The sequence below is a fragment of the Meleagris gallopavo genome, chromosome 2 (genome assembly GCF_000146605.3).
Source record: "Meleagris gallopavo isolate NT-WF06-2002-E0010 breed Aviagen turkey brand Nicholas breeding stock chromosome 2, Turkey_5.1, whole genome shotgun sequence".
NCBI classification, from domain to species: Eukaryota; Metazoa; Chordata; class Aves; order Galliformes; family Phasianidae; genus Meleagris; species Meleagris gallopavo.
Genome location: NC_015012.2, coordinates 5,259,369 through 5,279,804, shown reverse-complemented (window position 1 = coordinate 5,279,804; position 20,436 = coordinate 5,259,369). Strand labels below are relative to the sequence as shown.

The window sequence follows — 20,436 nt, the reverse complement described above, 5'->3', positions numbered from 1 at the left end:
GGAAGCAGGCTGGAGTGACCTTGGAATGGGGGCAGAACAGAAGAGAAATCTTTGCCTGTGCAGTGCCTGTCTTGCCAGAGTCTGGTACAGATGAGTCTCCTGTGGGTGTTTTCTGCAGTCAGATATCTCTAGAATCCCACTAGGAAAATTTTCTTGGATGCCTGGAGTGCCTGGGCTGTTTTCACACTGGATGTTTGTTCTAGTTTGTCCTGATTTGCCTTCTTTTTAATTACAAGGCTACTAACTCTAATGAAGATCATTTCTTGCCTTGGCAGTACACAGAATTAGAATTAGTCCATTGCATCAAGTCTATGCTTTTTTGGACTGGAGGCAAATTGTAGCTGACAGACTGTTTTGTAAGCTATTCTGCTTTAGCAGCTCTGAGCCCAAAGCTCATCTGTATGCGTGTCCTCTGCCTTTGTTCACTCATTTCAGCTCTGGAGGAGTGTTAGCCTCTGCCTTTGTGGCAGGGAGGTGGGGAGCTCAGCAGGTAGGTAGGTGCTGATGTACCTGCCGAAACCAGCTTTCCATGGGAGCGTGGCAGCTGGGATCAGAGCTGTGTGGTTCTCCTTCACCCCTCTGCTGCTGGTGAAGCCTTGGCTTTGGTTGGGAAAGACTGCGGATGTCTGCCAAGTCCATAGTGAAATGAGGTAGATGGAGGAATTAGACAGTTCTTATGTTGCTCTAGGGAGCCAGTTCTGCCTTAAGTTGCTGGGGCCATTGAAACTAAGTGAGAGAGGTGACACATAACCCAACAGTAAAGAATTGGAGCTAGGATATACATTCCTATATACGTAAGAATTAAAGTGGCAAAGTGAATGCAGTAAAATGAGGGGCAGGAGAAGGTTTGATTCCTCCCATTGCTGTTTATGGGTGTGAAACGATTCAAGATTTTATTTTTCAAAATGTATTTCACACACATGTAGCCTTGGGAATAAGAAGTGTTGTTGTTGCAGGGTGATGCTGGCTTAATACCTCGGATTTGTGAAGGGCTGTTCAGCAAAATAAGTGAAAAAACAAAACGGAATGAGGCGTCCTTTCGAACAGAAGTCAGGTAGGTCTTGGCATCTAGTAGTTCGCTATTTTATCATACTTGTTTCAGTTCCTGCAACCCTGCAAATAAGTTTCACTTATTTCTGAGAAAGACCAGTTGTTAAGATAACTTTCCATGCTTGGCCTCAGTCCTGTAATTGATTTTTGTTGGCAGTCACAGTCAAAATGTGCAATACTTCTAAATTTGATCCGACAACTCTGTATTGTGCTTTATTTACCTAATGATGAAAATGAAGGCATCTTTCTTATTTTACTATTTATTTAAGGCTGACATTAGGCGCTCTTGATCTTGCTAATGTCTGCTCCCTTTTGATTTCTTGTTTTTTTCCTCAAGGACGCAATTACTATCTTAAGCCAACTTTGGTTTTGCTTCCCCAGGCATTTCATCTTTTAAACTGTCTGAATATGCCTTTCATTTTCTTATTGAATCTTCACTCAGTCAGTGGTTTTTCTGCCCTTTACTTTCAGCTATTTGGAAATTTATAATGAACGTGTGAGAGATCTTCTCAGGAGGAAGTCATCAAAAACGAATAATTTACGAATCCGAGAGCATCCAAAAGAAGGACCATATGTTGAAGGTAGAATGACTTTAAACATTTTGCATTGGATATTTTATTACCTTTGTATATTTTAAAGTGTTAGATCTAATTGCTTGGATTTTTTTTTCCTTTGAAATAAAGATGATGGTGGATATAGAACTTTCATTTGCTATAAAAGCACTAAATGTGAATAGCCTCATTTTCTAGTTCTACTTGCTTTCTCAGTTCTAAGATTACTACGCTTAAATACAGTTTATCTGTTAAGTGAAACAAATTTCAAGTAATATTAAGAGGTGCAATTGGTTTTAGGAATTCATTGAATATGATTTATAAATCCATAATGTTTCAGATGGAATGAAGTAATCCAGTTGGCTTAATCCATCTTCTGCCACTGGAAGTTCCTGTCTCTTGAGAGATTATGCTTATACACCAAATACTTCAATAAGAATGTATATTTTCTCTTAATTTACTGTAAACATGTGAGTTTGCAGTTATTCACAGGAGATCTCATTCTTTTCCTTAAGAGTAATAAAAAAAGCACAGCAATAAACACTGTAATTGCAGCATCTCTTTGACGTGATGGTAATTTGAGTCCTTTTGTTGGGGAAAAAAATAAATCATGTGCATGTATGGGCGTATTGAAACACTGTACCTTTCTTTAGATTTGTCTAAACATTTAGTGCAAAATTATGGTGATGTAGAAGAACTTATGGATGCAGGAAATATAAACAGGACTACGGCTGCAACTGGAATGAATGATGTCAGCAGCAGGTCTCATGCCATTTTCACAATCAATTTCACTCAGGTAAAAATAACCTTATATTAATGTATCTGCATTCAATAACTCATATGATAATAATAAAATATACTTCTCAAATCAGCGAGTATGGGTAAATAGTGACTATATGTTGTTGTCTTCTGATAAGGAAAGATAGAAGTATGAAAGTAGCATTTTGGCAACTGGAAATACCTTTATCAGTAATCGCATTCCTTAAAATTAACAGTATAATATGAATATTTAGAATGACACTTAATAGATTTTGAGGAAATTCAGGTTGGAAATCTGAGCTAAATCAGTTTAAAAACAAAACAACAGAACATCTCTGTGGCCCAAATTATGGGGTAGAAATGTTGTCTGAGTGTTTTGTTACTGACTTTTCCTTTCTTACTCTAAGACACTTATTTATATTTCTTCTTTTACTGGTGGAAAGATTGAACTTGTATTTTCAGAGCATAGTAATCTTTTAATTTATTATTATTATTTTTTAATATGCCGTAAACTCCTAATTGCTACTTCCTTAAACTTGGAGATGGAAGGAGAACATGAGTGTAGGTGTCTGTGTGTGGAAGCTGTAACTGTGAATGTTAGTTGAAAGGCTAATAATATGAACGAAGCACGTATTCGCAGTACAGCAGGTAAATGCCAACTCACAGTTTTTGGTACACGTGCATAAATGGCTTGGAATTGCAAATGCTACAATTTCACAAAGTAACTACTTCTGTAGGAATTAGAAAAAAAGTCACAATAAATGCCTTTCTTTGACAACCTGTCGTCTGATGCTCTGCTATTGTGGGTAAAATTCAGTGACATGAATGAGGCGATTAAATTAAATTCAGTAAGATTTCAGAATTTTGTAGCTTAATACTTTTTTTTATTATTATTATTTTTAGGCTAAATTTGATTCTGAAATGCCTTGTGAGACTGTTAGCAAGATTCACTTGGTAGATCTTGCTGGAAGTGAGAGAGCAGATGCCACTGGTGCCACAGGGGTTAGATTAAAGGAAGGCGGGAATATTAACAAATCCCTCGTTACTCTGGGAAATGTCATTTCTGCCTTAGGTAAGTTACTACATTTTGTGCTTTATGCTGTTGTGGATTTGTTAATTGTTAAATGCCGTTTTGCTACTTTACAGTTTTTATTTACACAAGTACTGGAGTTAGGAACTAAATGATCTTTAAAGTCTCTTCCAACCAAAGCCACACTGATTCTATGACATGGTAACTTAGAATATATTCTGTGTTTGAAAATGAATGAAAATGTATAACTGCTATTTTTTTTCTGTCTTCATATCACAGCTGATTTATCTCAGGATGCAACAAATCCTCTTTCAAAGAAGAAACAAGTATTTGTGCCTTACAGAGACTCTGTGTTGACTTGGCTGTTAAAAGATAGCCTAGGAGGAAACTCTAAAACTATAATGATTGCCAGTAAGTGCTTTTAAATGACTTTTTTTGCATCCAGAACTATTCATGCTTAATAGGATTAGCTGTAAATATTTAGATTCCAGATGCTTCATTCAGGCAGAGCATTATTTACACATTTTAATTTTTTTCTTTCTTTGACTTTTCTAGTAACACTCTTGTCTATACCTGCACTCTTACAGAACATCTCTTGCAGCAGTACAACTGTACGTGGTCTCATTATGTACATGGGAACTGTCTAATTTGTTCAGTAATGTCGTGAACAATGGCAGTTGTGTCTCCAGAATCTAAGAATTTCATTTTTATGTTCAGATCTTTAAGGATTCTATGACTCTGTGATCTCTTTCTGGATGCATTATGGTTGGTCACAAACATAACAAGGTTTTCAGATTGTATATGTACAGTCATTACACATACACAAGGGTCATCCAAATGTATGTGCCTAATTGTCTGCATCTGCTCTGACACTGAGCTCAGTGCTGTGTTAGTCTGTAACACACACACAGTGTAATGATAAGCTAATCTCACCAGTTAATCTTCAAATAATATCTCCTGTTTGTTCTTGTGATTCATTTGCATTCAGGACAGCTCTGATATTTGTGATAAATGCACAAGCCTGGATCTAGATGAAGTCTTGTAATTCTCTATTCACACCTTTCTTCCACAGGTTGCAGACTTTCATCCTCAGTTTTGTTTTGTTTCAAAGAAGGGTTTTGTGAATCTAGTCAATATTGATGTGTAAATCAGTTTACTTTTCCAAAACATTCTTAGAGTTAGTGGCAGAAACAGCCTGGTCTCTTTTGACATTCAGTGGGTAAGAATGTCATTTTTTGTTAACTTACTTTTTGAGATTTAATTATTCATTATCAGTCAACCTACAAACTTCTCTTATAGCTTTCTTTTTACCTATAGGAAACACTATAAGGATCACTTGATTTAAAAACCGTGTATGGCATGTATTGCAGGTTTTTCAACAGATTGGGATGGGAATCTCATTAAAAAACAACCATTTAAACTACTAAAAAATAGTATTTGAGAGGAGGGAAGAATTTGGGATGTCAGAGGTGTAGGTGTGAAGAAATTTCTCCCCTATTCAACTGTGATGCGGTTTAATTGATGAACTCCTCTTCTGAGAAATGGCTGGGCAGGGAAGTCGAGATTGTAAAATGCATTGAACCAAATTCTGGTTCTTCAGCTGCTTTGCTATGGTTGGATTTTCTGAGTTCTCACACCGCAAGATTTTGGGGGATATTTCTGGTGTTGGTGCCGTTTCCTTTCCTAAGACTGCTCACGGTATCAAAAGACGATCGTGGGCCAGATGCTGGCTTTGTTCTTCTGGCTGTTCAACTAACGCTGTGCTAACATCTTCCTTGATGCTTTCTTACAGTTACATGGTTAAGTAACTCAGTGTATTCTGTGATGGGGTGGTGAGGAGGCTTTAAAAACACAGTGAGCTTTCAGTGCCTAATGATTATAGTGCACAGCTGCTTTTTCAGCTACTTTTCCATCTATTAACGATGCATCTGCTCGGCACAGCCCTGATGGTTGATCTCTTCTCCGGCAGTAACTCTACTGATAATGTGGCTGAATTGCCTAACAGAGCCTGACAGGCTGTCCAGATACGTTTGGCATGCCTTTTCTATAACTAAACACTCACGCAACAAAGCAGGAAGATCATCTGAAGCTCTAGGAAAGGTTCTTATAAAAATATGTCTGATTCTGATATGTCATGTTTCTATAAAATATTGTGGCATCTGTCCAGAAAGAGAATAATTGAGTAGTGGGAGGGAGGCAGTAAATAAAGTAGAAAAGTGAGTAGTGTGAGCTAGAGGAAGTATAGACTGGTGAGCATCTCCCCTAATTCAGACAATCTCTATCGTTAAAGGAATATTTAGTATTGTTCAGGGAATGTGGAAGGCCAGAAAATTATGGTTGCTTAATTATTTTTTTCAGGAGTTTTCATTGTCTGGTTCCTTGCGTTTCTTGTTCGTTTGCATCATTAAGAAGACTTCTGGTCCCTCGTTTCCAAATGATGGTCTCTTTTTAATTTAGACATCTTACAAATTGTTAGGAAAATTAGCTGAAACATTGCATCAGCACTTTGAGTAAAAATCCATTGCGTCTCCTTGTTGAATTGCCTGTAACAACAGTACTTATTTGTCTTGCTGCCTCAGATAAGGAATATTCTGCTTGCTGCCAGGCACCTGCAGCTCAGCAGAACAGATAGTTTTGTAAATGGGTGATAGAAGCTCTTCTTTTGGTTTGTTTTTCACATCTATCTTTTACTTTAATGGTATTTAAGTTACTTTCAAAACTTGGAGCAAAAGTACCATGTTTCTACCTGAAATGACTTTTCCATTGGATCATTACATTGATCCTCTATAAAATAGTTGGTGATTTTTTCCACTGTTCATGTGGAAATTCCCAGGAGCCTGTGAAGTATTTATACAGGATATTTATGCTTACCAATGAGTTGTAAATGTTACATACGTTGACTGAAAGATTGCTTTACAACTCTTGATTGCTGGACCTAATTATTTAAATCACTTAAACACAATTATAGTGCCACGAAGGCAGTAGAACAGAAGGAAGTACTCAACAAATTGTTGTTGTAGTGGGTATGTATTTCTGTCTCTTCATCCATGTTAACTTTATCAGACTTCAAATATAAACTAGCTTTACTAAATAAAACACATGGTGCTGGATAAACTGTTTCTGATTTCATCTCCTCAGCTATTTCACCTGCTGATGTCAATTATGGAGAAACTTTAAGTACACTTCGCTATGCAAATAGAGCCAAAAACATCATCAACAAGCCTACTATTAATGAAGATCCTAACGTCAAACTGATCCGTGAGCTGAGAGCTGAAATAGCCCGATTAAAAGCCCTGCTTGCTCAAGGGAATCAGGTTAGCTTTACTTGAAATTTATGTGTAATTTTCCTTGAGCTATAACATCTATTTCTAGAACGTAATGAGATAATTATCTTTCATTATATTGATTTGAGTAAACAAGCTCTATGAGGCTATGAATGAATATTATTTTACTGATTGAATCAGTTTCCATATGGCCAGTAGATTACCTCTTTTAACAGGAGGGGGAAAAATTATCAATCTCAAGCTTTTAGCTTTCTCTTAATGTAATCAGGCCTTGATTGCAGTTTGCTGGGGATCAGGTACTCAACTCAGCACAGGGAGACTGAACAGAACATATTTGCTGGGTCTAGCCTGATGGACTGCAGAAGTACATTAGCTGGTCTCTCAAAAGTAGCAGAAGGCATAAAGTACTTAAGATGACCATGTTCCTGTGTTTTTATATTGACGTGGGTTTGGGTAACATGGGTTTTTTTGTGTTGATCTACACAGTATGTTAGAAGCATGTTGTGTGCTGAACATGCAAAAGTACTTTCAGTTGTGATGGAAGAAAAGGTTTATATTTTTTACTGGCACAGACTGAAAGCTCTCCTACTTAGATTTATGTCTCAGACAGGGGAACTGCTGAGAGGCCCTGCCTCTTTGAGTTGGTAATTCTGTTCTTCCAGAAAATATCAGCTTCTGCCAATGTGTAAATATAATAGGGAGCAAAGAAAATGGGAACGATATATCAATAATCCAAAAGTAATAAAAGCACAAATCTTAGATATTTCTGAGTTTTCTGATTTGGATTTGTAAAACTTGCAAAGTTTGATACTGACTGCTTGCTTAACTTTACTGTTTCTATGGCAACAGATGATGGTTATGGTGGTGGTGATTGTGAGCACACATGCCATAACTACACCTCTTAGACACAGGAGGTTAAAATGGCCAAGTTAGGCCACTGGTGGAAAACTATATGGCTTTTGTGTGTCTTTTACTCTGAGAAGGGTTTCTCAACTAGATTGTCTGAACAACTGTTGTTTCTTCCTAAAGTATGCTAGTTAGGCTTGCACTTCTGGAGTTGGGTCACCAGACTACTTGATTTGAAATGTCAGAGAACTAAGGAACTGGGACTGATCAGAGTGGAAGACTTCGTAACAGTAGGAGTGATTGCCAGAACCACCCTGCCCAGTGCAAAGCTTCTGCAGACTGGAGAGAATAATCCAGTATATTTGATTTTCTTATGGGGCTGTACAGAACGAAGCATAGTTTCTTTGGAAGTGTTTTATTTTAATTATACAGAATGCTGGGTTGCTTTAAAAAAAAACACAAAAAACACACCTTTTGTTGTGTCCTCTCCCTCTCCACCTGTATCGACTTGCAGAATTTCTCTTCTGCTCAGTGCTATTTTTCTGTCTTTTCTCAGTATTGGCTACTCTAAACATTTGCTGCACAGGCTCGGTTAAGCTTAATTTCTCCTCTGTTTCCAGGATGATGAAACTGAGCTAACAATAAGGAATGTACAATTGCTCAAGCCATACATCTCTTCTAAATAATGCCACTTGGGGCTGCTAGATTTAATGCCTGAGCAAATATGATTTGAGGAGACAACTGAATGGATACTCTATGATTCTATGATTCTCTAGATTTATCTCTAGAACTACCTAAGTTTATTTTAGATAGACTGTGCAGTGTGAAATGTCAGTGCAGCACAGACCTTTTATTTATGTAAGTTTAGTACTTCAGCTAGATTTCACGCTATAAAACATTTGCTGAAAAAGGGAATGGGACCATAGTATGAAGCTGTAATAGGTATTGTGGATGATTGAAGCTGAGCTCTGCTCTGCTATGAACAATTAGAAAACTCCTCTTGGGGCTGAATTATTGTTATATTCTTATACTTCTTTTGTATTCTTAAGCAGAGAAAAATGAATGTTTCTTCCCTAGCTAGATCACTTTTAGTTTTTAAATATGTTAGCAAGGTAGATATAGCACAGACCCCTTTGAAGGTGTAATGCTTTGTCCTAATTCCAATTTGTAAAACAGTGGATATCACAAAATAAATCTGGTTTGGCTGTAGGATGTGATAGATGGCTGTATGGCAGACAATAGACAATTTGCTTAAGTTAATTGAATTTGTGGTGGTTGGTAAAACAGCAAGTGGTGTTATGTATGCACAATAGAATACAAATCCCTTCATAATTTCTTCTTTGATCTTCCTTTATATTCCCAGAATACTGTATTGCAAATGCTTCTGTAGATCACTGAAGATACTGGCTACTGAAATGCAGTGCTGGATTCAGTGTGGGAGGTCATATAACAATGAGTACTGCTTCTGTGTCTGTAGTTTCCTTTTCTAATGCCTGTTAACTTATATACAGTTTTTAATTACAGATAGGCAACACAGATATGTCATACAGCAAAGCTGTTAAGTATTGATGCATAATAGCTTTTCGTGTTTAACAGGAATGTAGAGTTAAATTTGGGGAATCGTGTGTTGTAATCTTGTCTGGTTTCTGTGTGGGCATGTTTGTGACAACATGTATTCAGAGGGAATGAAATAATGCTCCCAAACTGATGATTTGGATTGAGAATATCTGCTTTGACAACACGTTGATTACTTGGAGAGTTTACAGTATTTTAAGGTCAAATGGCATATGTTAGAGTGTGAAGTATTTCATACTAAATATCAAAGAAGGTGAGCAGGTAATTTCTTTCAGCTGATTTTGCCAGAATTGTATTTTTTTCATCTTTTATTAACTTGATGCTATTTATTTTTTTACAATTATAGATTGCTCTCCTGGATTCCCCAACAGCTTTAAGTATGGAAGAAAAGCTTCAGCAGAATGAAGCAAGGGTGAGTTATTTCATAAATCAACTTAAAAACAAAGAAATGAAGTAAAAGGGCCTTGGTGCAACTGATAGCCATTTATTTTTATAAACATGACCATTAAACCATTAAAAAACAAGGTATATTAGTATGAGCCATATCTACAGGTACACTTTGGATTTATCCATGGGCCACATTTCTGCTAGGAATGCATTTTACAGCTCTGTGGTACACACAGGGATCCCTATCGTGTTGTGCTGTATATTTTAAGTGGAACCTGCAAAGCAGTGATATGAACCTTCAGTTGTAAATGTATTTCTCATATTCAGACAAGGCTTTTAAAACATTTGAAATGTAATTTTATTTTAGTGCACAAACAGAGCTTTTATCTAGGTGTAGTGAGCAATAAGAGCTGCTGTATACACACTAATTAAAGTATGTTATTTGTACTCTGGCAATAATAGCTGCTTGTCCTGCTCAGGAGTATTGCCCTCTGCATGGAAAGCATACTGAGCATGTTTTATCTTTTCTCAACCTCATTAGAAGGTCACTTGATTACTGTTTAACCTAATTCCTGCAGACATGATTACTGAAAAATCTAAGTAGGTATTGCAGTGGTTGTAGCTTTTTCTAATACTTGAATGGGTGCAATAATAATGCTTATACAGATGTAAAGACTTTATTGCCATATTTAAATGGTGTGACACATACATGGTAGCTTTAATGAATTGGCTTGTCCTTATGTAAGAACGATTTCTGAACAGTGATGTGGTGAATAGACTTATGGGCATTCTTAATAGTTCTTTTCAGTCTTTTCAGGTTTTTTTCCCTTCTTTAACATTCTGACCACCAACACTGATGGTGCACTGAAAAATGTATTTACTTTTCTCTGGATTTTTGAGATAGAGGTAGAAATGAGATAAATACATTTATTTCTTCTTGATTCATTTGCATTTCAACTGCAAAGACAGCTAGGGTGTAGGCTGCTGCTTGTGGGAGGTCTTTGTGGGAACTGTGAGGACCTTTTTTTTACTTGCAGCAAATTTTTATAAGGATGTAGCCGTAGTGATTTTCATCATTCTGCACTTTGAAGTGGATTTAAATAATAAACGATTGTGTACGTTTTTAAGTTACTGAATTTAATTCCTGTGCAGAAGTCTGCTGATATCAAAAACTGAAGTGTGTGTATGCATGTGTGTGTACATACATATGTGATAATGATTCCAAGTCAGCCCCAGCTTTTAGGTCAGTCTGCCCGAATTGCTTTCTATACATTGCTTTCTAAAAAGCCAGAAGGGATTTGTAATGAAAAGAGCCTTTTCTGGTGCATATAAGTTGCCCTTTGAGATGGTGACTAGGAAAGGCAGGACAACACTTCTGTGTTGATATGCAGTGCTCTGCCCCTGTTAGTAACGCATTTGCAAGCAGACCCTGACTTCAGTGCTGATTTCAGCTGAGTGATTTCTGTGTTGCAGCAAACTTAGCTCTGATTCTCTCATGATGGCTGCCTGCTGCTGCTTCTTCTGCGTGCCCTGCTCTGTGATTTCTGGAGTTTGTTTTGACCAGAATGTGTCTAGCTCAGATTAAGTGTTCTGTCATGGTTTAGTCTCTTAGTGAAGGACCAGTAGCTCTCATTTAAACATTTAAGTCCTAAACTTTACATAAAGAGTTGCACAAATATCTCATACTTGTCTAAGAATTAATTTGGACTTTGGAAGAGATGTGATTTTTCAGACATTTGTTCTCTTTACAGGTACAAGAACTGACCAAAGAATGGACAAACAAGTGGAATGAAACCCAAAATATTCTGAAAGTAAGACAAATACTTTTTCAATTTGAACTAGTCTTAGAGTTTTTCCTTCTTACAAATCTTTACCATATTGAATGTTTCCATTTTACTGCAAAGAAAGACAGCTTGGGGCAAGAGCAAGAGGCTCCCTCATCCCCTTGGTGTTTGTATAGCATCCATAACTGCAAATAACCACCTTTTATGCTGTATTGGATATCTCAGTAAATGCATTGCATAGAGGATATGGGTTTTTGCATTGGTCTTCAGATTTGTTTCAGTCAGAAGTAGTTCTTAAAGTTGGAATAACAGCTTTCAGTTGAGTATCCTCCAGTAGGTCTCCATCAAACAGAACAGATGGATCTAAGCTGAGTCCCCAAGCACTGGGATTTTTGCAGCTCATTCATGTAAGCTGGCTTGAGTGCAGTTGTTACATGACTCCAGAATACTTCTGAAGCAGTTAAATCCACACAGTACTCTCTTGCATTTAGCAGTTTTAGTGCAGATCCCAGAGGGCAACTTGGTGATTTCCATGCTGTGTTTTTTGAATGATGTAGACTGATACACTTGTCTTATCTACATATATTCTTGCCTCTCTACTGTCCAGTTGTTCTAGTAGGATTTTATGTTGGCATGTGGCTCTTGAAGATGGTATTTTTAGGTGATGTTCTAATGGGCTACTTCATGATTCCTTATGAGTGCACCCAGAAGAGCAATTCCCACAGTTTGGTTTCCATGGAATGCACTGATGTTTTTGCCAAATGTTTTAACTATTCTGTTAAATAAAAATTTGGAAAACAAACTCTAAGCTTTCATGACTTGCAGTATATGCTGAGAAGACACTTATTCAGAGTGTGATTCAAGCAAGCATGTAGTATTTTAAAAAATTCTCCTTAGCACTGAACTGAGACTTGTTTTTGTAGTTGATTTTTGCTGTGTATCACTTTTTAATTGTGTTAATTTTTATTTTAAGTTCATCTCTGTGTCTTTTATCTGACTTGCAAGTAAGTCAAATGACTCTGTGCTTAAAAATAAAGCACAAAGAGCTTAGAGAACAGAGCAGGACTGGAAACTGCCTAGCAGATGGCATTACAGAATGGGCTGTTTAATGTCTGTCCAGACACTGAACTGGGAATTACCATTTGCATATTCCTCAGATAATTTAGGTCCAGTTTTACATTATTCCTCTGTTTTGTTATTCTGAAGCATCTATACAGATACACTTTTATATAGAGCTATTTCTTCTTTTTACTCAGGTGTGGATTGGGGAGTTACATGAGAATTGTTGAGTTCAGTGTAGAGAATTGGTAAATTCTAGTCTGCAAAGTGAACACGATGTGGAAAGTCTTCTTAGCTTAATGTTGGAAATACACTGCTTCTTCCATAGGTATTGCAGGGCTGTACGAAGCATTGATCTATTGATGGAACAACTCAAAGAAACAAGGGAGAGCCTTGTTTGTTAAATAGCCAAACATAAAAGCTTTCAAAACAGAGAAGCTGTAATTCTGCCCTTCTGGTAGAGCTTTTGTTAGTTAATTCATCCAGCTTCTGTATTTTGCACTTCTACATGTTGCCATTTGAGCATATTATTTTAGCATGTTTCACTTCTGGGTTAAAAGCAATGGAAACTTTCTCAGCCCTGAAAAAAACCTGAAAATCTGCAAAAGAATTCCTGATTTTACTGCTTTATTTTACAGCATTTTACTGAGGCTATCTGTAGTTTTATTCCAGTTCTTGTTTAACAAATCTGGAGATCACTGCCAGCATCTGGATGGGAAAGGGCTATATGGAGGCTTGCCAGGCTGCATAGGGAAAGCAGGTTTTAAACCAGAGAAAGCAATATTTCTTGTAACGGACTCCTTCCCTGGCTTTATTTCTTTATATATATAGATACCACTTCTTGCATGCACAGGTCATACAGATTGCTTCTGAAACTTGAAGGTCTTGGTGCCCTTTTAGAAATAATACTGTGCTCACATCACTGCAATCACAGCTGCAACTTTTCCATGCTGTTCACCAGTAGCTTTCAGAACATTCTTCATTAAGGACCTTAGGCCGTCATGTTTGTCTTTACAAACTGCTTCTCTTTACCTTCTTCCCCCTGAGTAAATAAGTGTGGTTTGCAGGAGATTGATGCTGGCTGTGTGGAGGAGTTTGGTAATTTCTTGACTGTGCGTTGTTCCTTGGCTGTGTGATTTGAGTTGGTTAAATGGTAATTCTATCTGGGATCTGTTTATTGAAAGATTGTTTGAACTCAGCTTGAGCAGGTTAGTCTTGTTTGTGCTCATTCAGTTAAAATTTTTAAGTATTTAACTTTTTTCCCCCCCGGAGCTACACTAGGACAGACTAATGCTGAATTCATTCTTTTCTAGTCTCGTTGTGATCATTCAGAAGTTGAAAAGATTGTTGAAATTCTTCCAACTTGTTCACACTTCAGAGTTACTTTGAACCTTGCTTTATGTGTTACCAGCAACAACTAAATGCTAAATAATAAAGCAGGATGGAAAATTCTGCCAGATAGGAAGAAAGAATACCGTGTGAAGGCAAGTTTTTGATTTAAAGAATACTTGGCAGCTTGAATGATTTCAGTCAGTACTGTGCCCCAGGTGCAGCTAACATGCACATCCCAGCATTCTGCCTTATTTCTGCCTGTAGCTTTTAACATGCTTATTCCTCTTTTGCCATTTTTTCCCTATGACCCTAAGTTACAGTTGCCATCACAGGGTGCATCATCAGTTTGAGGATGTTTAACTGTTCTTCTATCTGTAAATGTTGTCAATTCTGAGTGCTGGATCTGTATGACTGAATGCTTGTATTGACTGTGATCTGTTTATGAACCATATGTCCTGCTGCCTGACTGGACACATCCTGGAGCAGTGGTGGTAGTGGTGATAGTGTACTCTTCCTTCCATGCATTCGGAAGGACCCCTTTTGTAGGGAGACTGAGTTCGTATGGAGTCTGAACTACTGCCAAATCACATCTAAAGCCAAAAAAAATCTTCCCACTATCATAGTGCAAAGATTAAGATACTGCATACATTTTTAAAATGGGTTTTAAAAGGGGTTTTAAACTTATGGTAAGTCTCATGAAGTATCTGTTACGGTAGCACGGCAGCTGCTCAGAGTTGTTATATGTCTGAAGGGACAAGCATTGTTTTTGACAGTGATGTTTATCTTCATTCTTGACCTCCTCACTGTAATACAGTATGAGACTCTAACCTTACTAACCTAGTAGTAGATTCTGTCCTCTATCCCTTTTTTAATTGAATGGAGGATATTGTTGTGAGTAGAAAGGAAGGAGAATGATGCTTAGCATTCATTAAAATACTGCATTGAAAAGCTAAGTGATGGTGTTGATTTAAAGCCTGTAGGCTTTGGGCTGTTTCCTAAATGTCATCTGCTCTCACAAGAATTGCACTGCACAAAACAACACTGCTGTACATCACTTCTCTGCCTTCAGGTGTCTTGCAGCCTCAGCACTTACTTAACTCCACAATTTTGATTCTTTTCTTGCTGTCATTGAATCTCTTTGCTCTTTGTTTTTCTTTTTCCCTTCTGTTAATGTTTTTCTATGTAAATCCCTGAAAAAGAGGAGTAGGGAAGAAAACCTACTTGCTCTTTGGAGTAGACCTTTTTGTATTCTGTGTAGTATCAGTCCTGGGGTCTGTAATCCTCTTGGAAGGTGTCTAAGATGTTGAGGTAGCCTATCTGACTTTCAATTTTTCTTTCTTTGAGGTTTTATTTGGTGCAAAACTTCTTTACATGTGGCTGTTCTGACTACGTGTTATCATAGAATCACAGTATTGCTCAGGTTGGAAAAGACCTTAAAGATCATCAAGTCCAATCACAAGCTAACCATACTACTCTAACTCTAATAACCTCTGCTAAATCGTGTCCCTGAGCACCACATCCAAACGGATTTTAAACACATCCAGGGATGGTGACTTAACCACCTCCTGGGGAGCCTATTCCAGTGCTAAACAACTCTTTCTGTAAAGAAGTTTTTTCTGATATCCAACCTAAACTTTTACCCTGGCACAACTTGAGGCCATTTCCCCTCATCCCACCACCTGTCATCAGTGGAAAGTGACCAATCCCATCATTTACTGGCATCGTTTTGCCAGTGTTCCAATTTGTGCATATTCCAATTGCTTTCTGTAACCTTCAGCAGCCTTTGTATTAATTTTTAAATGTACACTCCTTTATATAAATCTCTACTGCTCTTTCCCCTCTGTCTTTTTAATTTCTTCTCCCTCTTACTGTTTGTGGAGAGATTGCTATAGTACATTAGTAGTGATACAGTAGAGATTATGTAGCATTGTTAGCTTTTTCCTTTTTGGTGCATACTATTCTTACCTAGTGTTGTTCAGATGCTCTTCTGCATGTTTGTGTGTATGTGTTACGGTGGTTTTAGAGTTGTGTTTTATGTCATTATACTGTTATTTGGTTCTGATGGTGTCATTAGTGCTGTATAGGAGAGCTCAGCTGATGTCAGAGAATGCAGAGATTGGTCTTCCCAGAGTCTGAAAGAACAGAGGTCTCCCTGTGTGTGTGTGTGTGTGTGTGTGTGTGTGTCTAATTCTCATGATCAATATTTTAAGTAGTAGCTGCTGCTTCTGGCTTTGTCCAGTTGGACTGATTGGCACAGCCCTACTTCTATCAGTGACACTAATTCTGCTGCAGTCCTTGACTGCCCTGTGTAAATATGTCATTGATTGCTGCTTATTTGACCTTTTTCTTTTTCACACCCTTTGGTTGTGTATTAGTTAGTAGTACATTTTCATGGCTTTAACAATTGGTTTTCCTATCTAAGTAAGGAAACTGTTGCTAATAATGTCCATTTCCAAGCGTTAACATCTACTGTTCTTTATGGGTTTTTACTTAGTTAAAATATAGATTAAAAAGAAAATAATTGTACATACCTCTTTCTGAAGGAGGTAAAGAACTGTTGCATTGCCATGATGAGAGAGTACAGACTAACATAAACACTGTGGTAGATGTGTTCATCTAAACAGGGGCTCTTTAAGAATTGTAGCTATAGCCAGCGAGGACACTGGGAAACCAAAACTGAAAGAAATTGTGTCCCTCTGGATAAAGTGCGGATTAGGGTGGCAGAAGCTAATAGATTTTGACTTTAATCATTTCCTATCCATGCTGGATTACATACTGAAGTAAACTCTGTCAAGAGCAGTCCATTGTGCTCTATATAAATACTGCATTAGTGGCACTTACTTGCACCTTCACATAATATATATATTTGTAACCCACGCTGCTGGGTGATATTTAAGCACATTTATCTCCATTCTCTCGCCTATAAGGCTAAACATACATCACCATTTCCTGTTTTATGCCACTTTGTTAGTTTATATTAACCTTGACTGTTTGAGGTCCTTTTCCTCTTCTCACTTGTTTTGTATTCTTCCTCAGCACTTCGCCCTTTCAGCGTTTGTTTTCTGCATTCTTTCCTTTTTCCTTGAATTGGCCTCCAATAACTCCATAGCTTATTTCTGTGCTTTACTCACTTCAGCAATTTAGTCGTGTTAACCTAAATCTTGTCTGTTCTGACTTAATACGTCTGCTCATCTTTATCCTCACTGACATCTTTCTCAGCTCCATCTTTCTCTGCAGCGACTCTTACAAGGAGAGATGCAGCAGGAGGGCATAAAACAGATTGAAGGACTTCTCCCTTGTTTGAACATGCTCAATTCTCAAGTGCAAAGGGCTCTCAATTAATGTCTGTAACTTTCACATGAAATCCTCCTGTCTGTTAAATGCACATGGTTACAAAGCAGAGATGTGTAAGTTTTGGGTTCTTGAAGGACAAAATCTAGATTTTTATTTATTTTCCTAAAGTTTTTAACATCATTGGTTAATGATAGTTCATGTCTCATAGTGTGCTTCAGTAGTTACAACACTTATCCCATGAATTACTTTTGCAACCAGTAAAACCAACGTTAGGAACATAATGTATAATATATTGTCCTAGATATCTAATGAGTAGCTGAATATATACTGAATATTTATTCATTACACACACATGTGAGTATGTAAAAATGATGACAAAAACAACAGATATTTGCAATCATTCAAATCACCTCAATTATTTTACTAGTAGGTCCTGGGAGATGGCATGTAATGCAAGTTTTCACAAAAGACACAAGTATAAGATTTAATCCTGCCCTCAGAATGTGAACGTGACTGGGACTTCTTGGCTGTGTGCCTCTCAAACACAGGCCCTAAAATGATTCTGTTGTAGGCCAATGGAAAATAAAGTTACAGGAATGGTGTGTATTTATGTACAAACCGATGTATGCATGATACTGTATTTAAGCTGTTCATTTTCAGCTTTGGCATATGTGTTTATTTGTGTGTTTGGCAGGAATAACACTTGTTAAAGATTTTTCACATAGCAGTAAGTGAATAATTTTTGTAAAATTGTTGCTAGTTAGACATATTGGTGTTGCATTTTGGTTAGAATGTGTAATTTTGGCTGTGCCTAAAGTGGAACTGTATAGTTTCAATGACACTTAAACCTGTACTTTATTTAAGCAATTTTTAATTATTACTGTATAACTTCTATTTATCATCTGTACTATTCTCAGCATGCTTTCAGTTTTTGTTTCATTTTTACAAGCTATGTCCCCTGCATGTGGATTTTAAAGATGAGGCTTTAGGATCACTGCAAAATTAAAACAGGATCGAATGCCTATGAAGTGTTTAAGGCATGCTATTCCTGAATTTCCTTTCTGTTTTTGATAAGCTGATGGAGCAAGTGGGATTCCAGCTCTAATTCTGAGGTTGGTTGTTTGCTCGGAGCATCCTCTCTACCCAGCACTTACATGATGTATGCACATACCTCAAACTGGTTTTGCATGGAAAGGTACGAATGCACATTGCATTAACTGGCCTCTTACATTTTGCTTGATGTGGTTCCCTTCAGCTGGTCTGTGAAGGCTATGAAGAAGACAAGATACTAAGAAGGGTTTAAAAGAGTTGATGTTAATTTTTCATGTCTGTCTTTGTCAGTCAGAAATCATGCAGTAAACGATAGATTCTTTTCCTTCAGAAGCCTGTTAGATGCGGTACCTGTTTCTTGCACTAGATGTCGCTACAGATACAAAAATCAACTGCTTCTGAATGCGTAATTCAGGCTTAATTCCGATTTAATTCAGATATTTTAAGGCAAAATGATTTGCAGTATCTTGACTTTCATTGCTAAAATACTAAAATAAGATTGTTAGAATGCCAAAACACCGGGTTAGGCGCAGGTCCTGAAGAACTTGAGAAACTGTTTTGACAGAAATGTTTCTGAACAACAATTCACAGGTGGGATGATGTGTAAAGTGATTGTGCACATTCAAGATTATCACAGTTATTTGTCAGTATCTTTTTCAAATTACTGTATATCTGAAATGTTTGACAAATTACTTCAGTTAAAGCCTTAAAAATATATTTATTTTCTCAACTTGAAAGCTCTGATATTTTAGGGATATTGAAGAGCAGGTCCTGGGAGAGATGTGTCTCTTGTTTGACCAGGTAATATACTGTAGACATAGATGCAGGGCATTTTATTTCTGCTTTTTTAAGGAAGTTGTTTGGGTAACAAGGAAATGTTTATAGTTCTCAGTCCTTTTCTCAGTCCTTGTATGACATTTAAGCACAACTCCTCCTGGATTCATGATATCTAATATCTAGTTTAGCTGTCACTTTGACCAGCATTTATTTTTTGATACCTAGCCCAGTGCTTTGTTTTTGTTTACGTATTTCTGAAATGTGGCTGGCAGTAGTTGTAGTCATACAAGCTTTTTGTTCTCTCGGGCTTGGTTCACAGAAGCACACAGGAAGGAAAACATACTTCTTATTTTCTCTCAGTGTGATAAAATGAATATATTTACCTGGCAGGATCTTAATGCTGTTATCAGCACACAGATTTCTGCTTTGGTATTTCAGTTTGGACAGTGATCATCCAAATTTTTTTTTTTTCCAGCCTTTAATAGATGTTGTTTTTGATACTATATTTCTAATCAGATGCCATTATTGAATGATGATTACTGCTTTACTTGATCACCTCCCTTCCTTAAGTGTAGCATAGTATAAACTAAGAGAGAAGAAAATAGAAAATTCTATAAAAGCTAACAAAGAAAAACTTTAACATTGCTTTTTCTTTAAGATAATAGCTTTCATTGCTCACCAGTGATTTATTTTTTTGTTTTTCCTACTTTGCCCACAACAGCATTGACTTGCTGTTGTAAAAGAAAGGGGAAAAAATACTAAATTGGGAACTGGTGCTACTGATCTACTGTAGCTCTTTTCCTAATAGAAACACTATTGAAAATGTCCCAGCCACCTGGGGAACACTGAGTGCAGCAGTCAAAAGTAGATTTCAAAAGAAATAGATGTCTGATTTCAAGTCTGCGTCTGCCACCTGTGTTCATCTTATTGAGAAACCTCCCTTCTCTCTTGTAGGCTCTATAGCTGCTTGCTATGCCTCTGCGGTGGTCTGACCACTTTGAAATTTCAGTTTCAACTAGAAAGATGCAATCAAGGGATGCCTAATACTACTGATTGTTTTTTTTATTTCAGTTTTAAGCCATTTCTTCCCACTTGAAACCACCTGGACCATCAGAGAAGCACAGTTGGGGGCTGTAGATTCTGAGCTCACCAGCCGTGGATTAAGACAGGATTGAATGGTTTGGTTGATCCTGGCTGTGCATTCCAATAGAGGCCCTCTGGTTTCTAGGAATAACCATACTCCCAAGTATTTTGCTTCCATCCTTCTCCATACAACTGAGGCCCTGCATGTGTAGATTATCCAGGCCACATTTAGCTTTAATCCATCCCTAGGGCTTGTAGGCAGCTTTCAAATGAGAGGGAGTCAGACAGAAAGGGTTGCTTTTGAAATTCTTTCTGTAGCTCAGATGCCACTTGTTCAACAATTCCTCCTGGGCATTTGGTCTGCTTTTCTATTAATTTTCCTTTGGCAGAAAGGAAAGCTAAACTGAAAGCAGAGGTAGCTCCTGATTTAGCCTGTACAAAAAAGACAAGAAGAAATAAACTCTGAAAGCTGTTTCTTCTAAAGGATCAGCAAAGAGCTAACAAGCAGCAATAATAGAATGTGAAGTCCTTGTTGGGCTTGGTTATGGGAGGCTAAAGAAACATTCTCACATCTT

At 37.4% G+C, this 20,436-nt stretch overlaps 1 protein-coding gene across 1 annotated transcript in view; it reads left to right on the top strand.

Moving 5' to 3' along the window:
• The window catches only part of KIF16B (kinesin family member 16B), a 122,010-nt gene that overhangs the window by 8,068 nt on the left and 93,506 nt on the right, over positions 1–20,436 (top strand). The window contains 8 exon segments of the mRNA XM_031552295.1: positions 957–1,054; positions 1,522–1,631; positions 2,255–2,397; positions 3,264–3,432; positions 3,670–3,801; positions 6,529–6,704; positions 9,442–9,507; positions 11,234–11,293. Coding sequence (XP_031408155.1) covers positions 957–1,054; positions 1,522–1,631; positions 2,255–2,397; positions 3,264–3,432; positions 3,670–3,801; positions 6,529–6,704; positions 9,442–9,507; positions 11,234–11,293 — 954 coding nt within the window.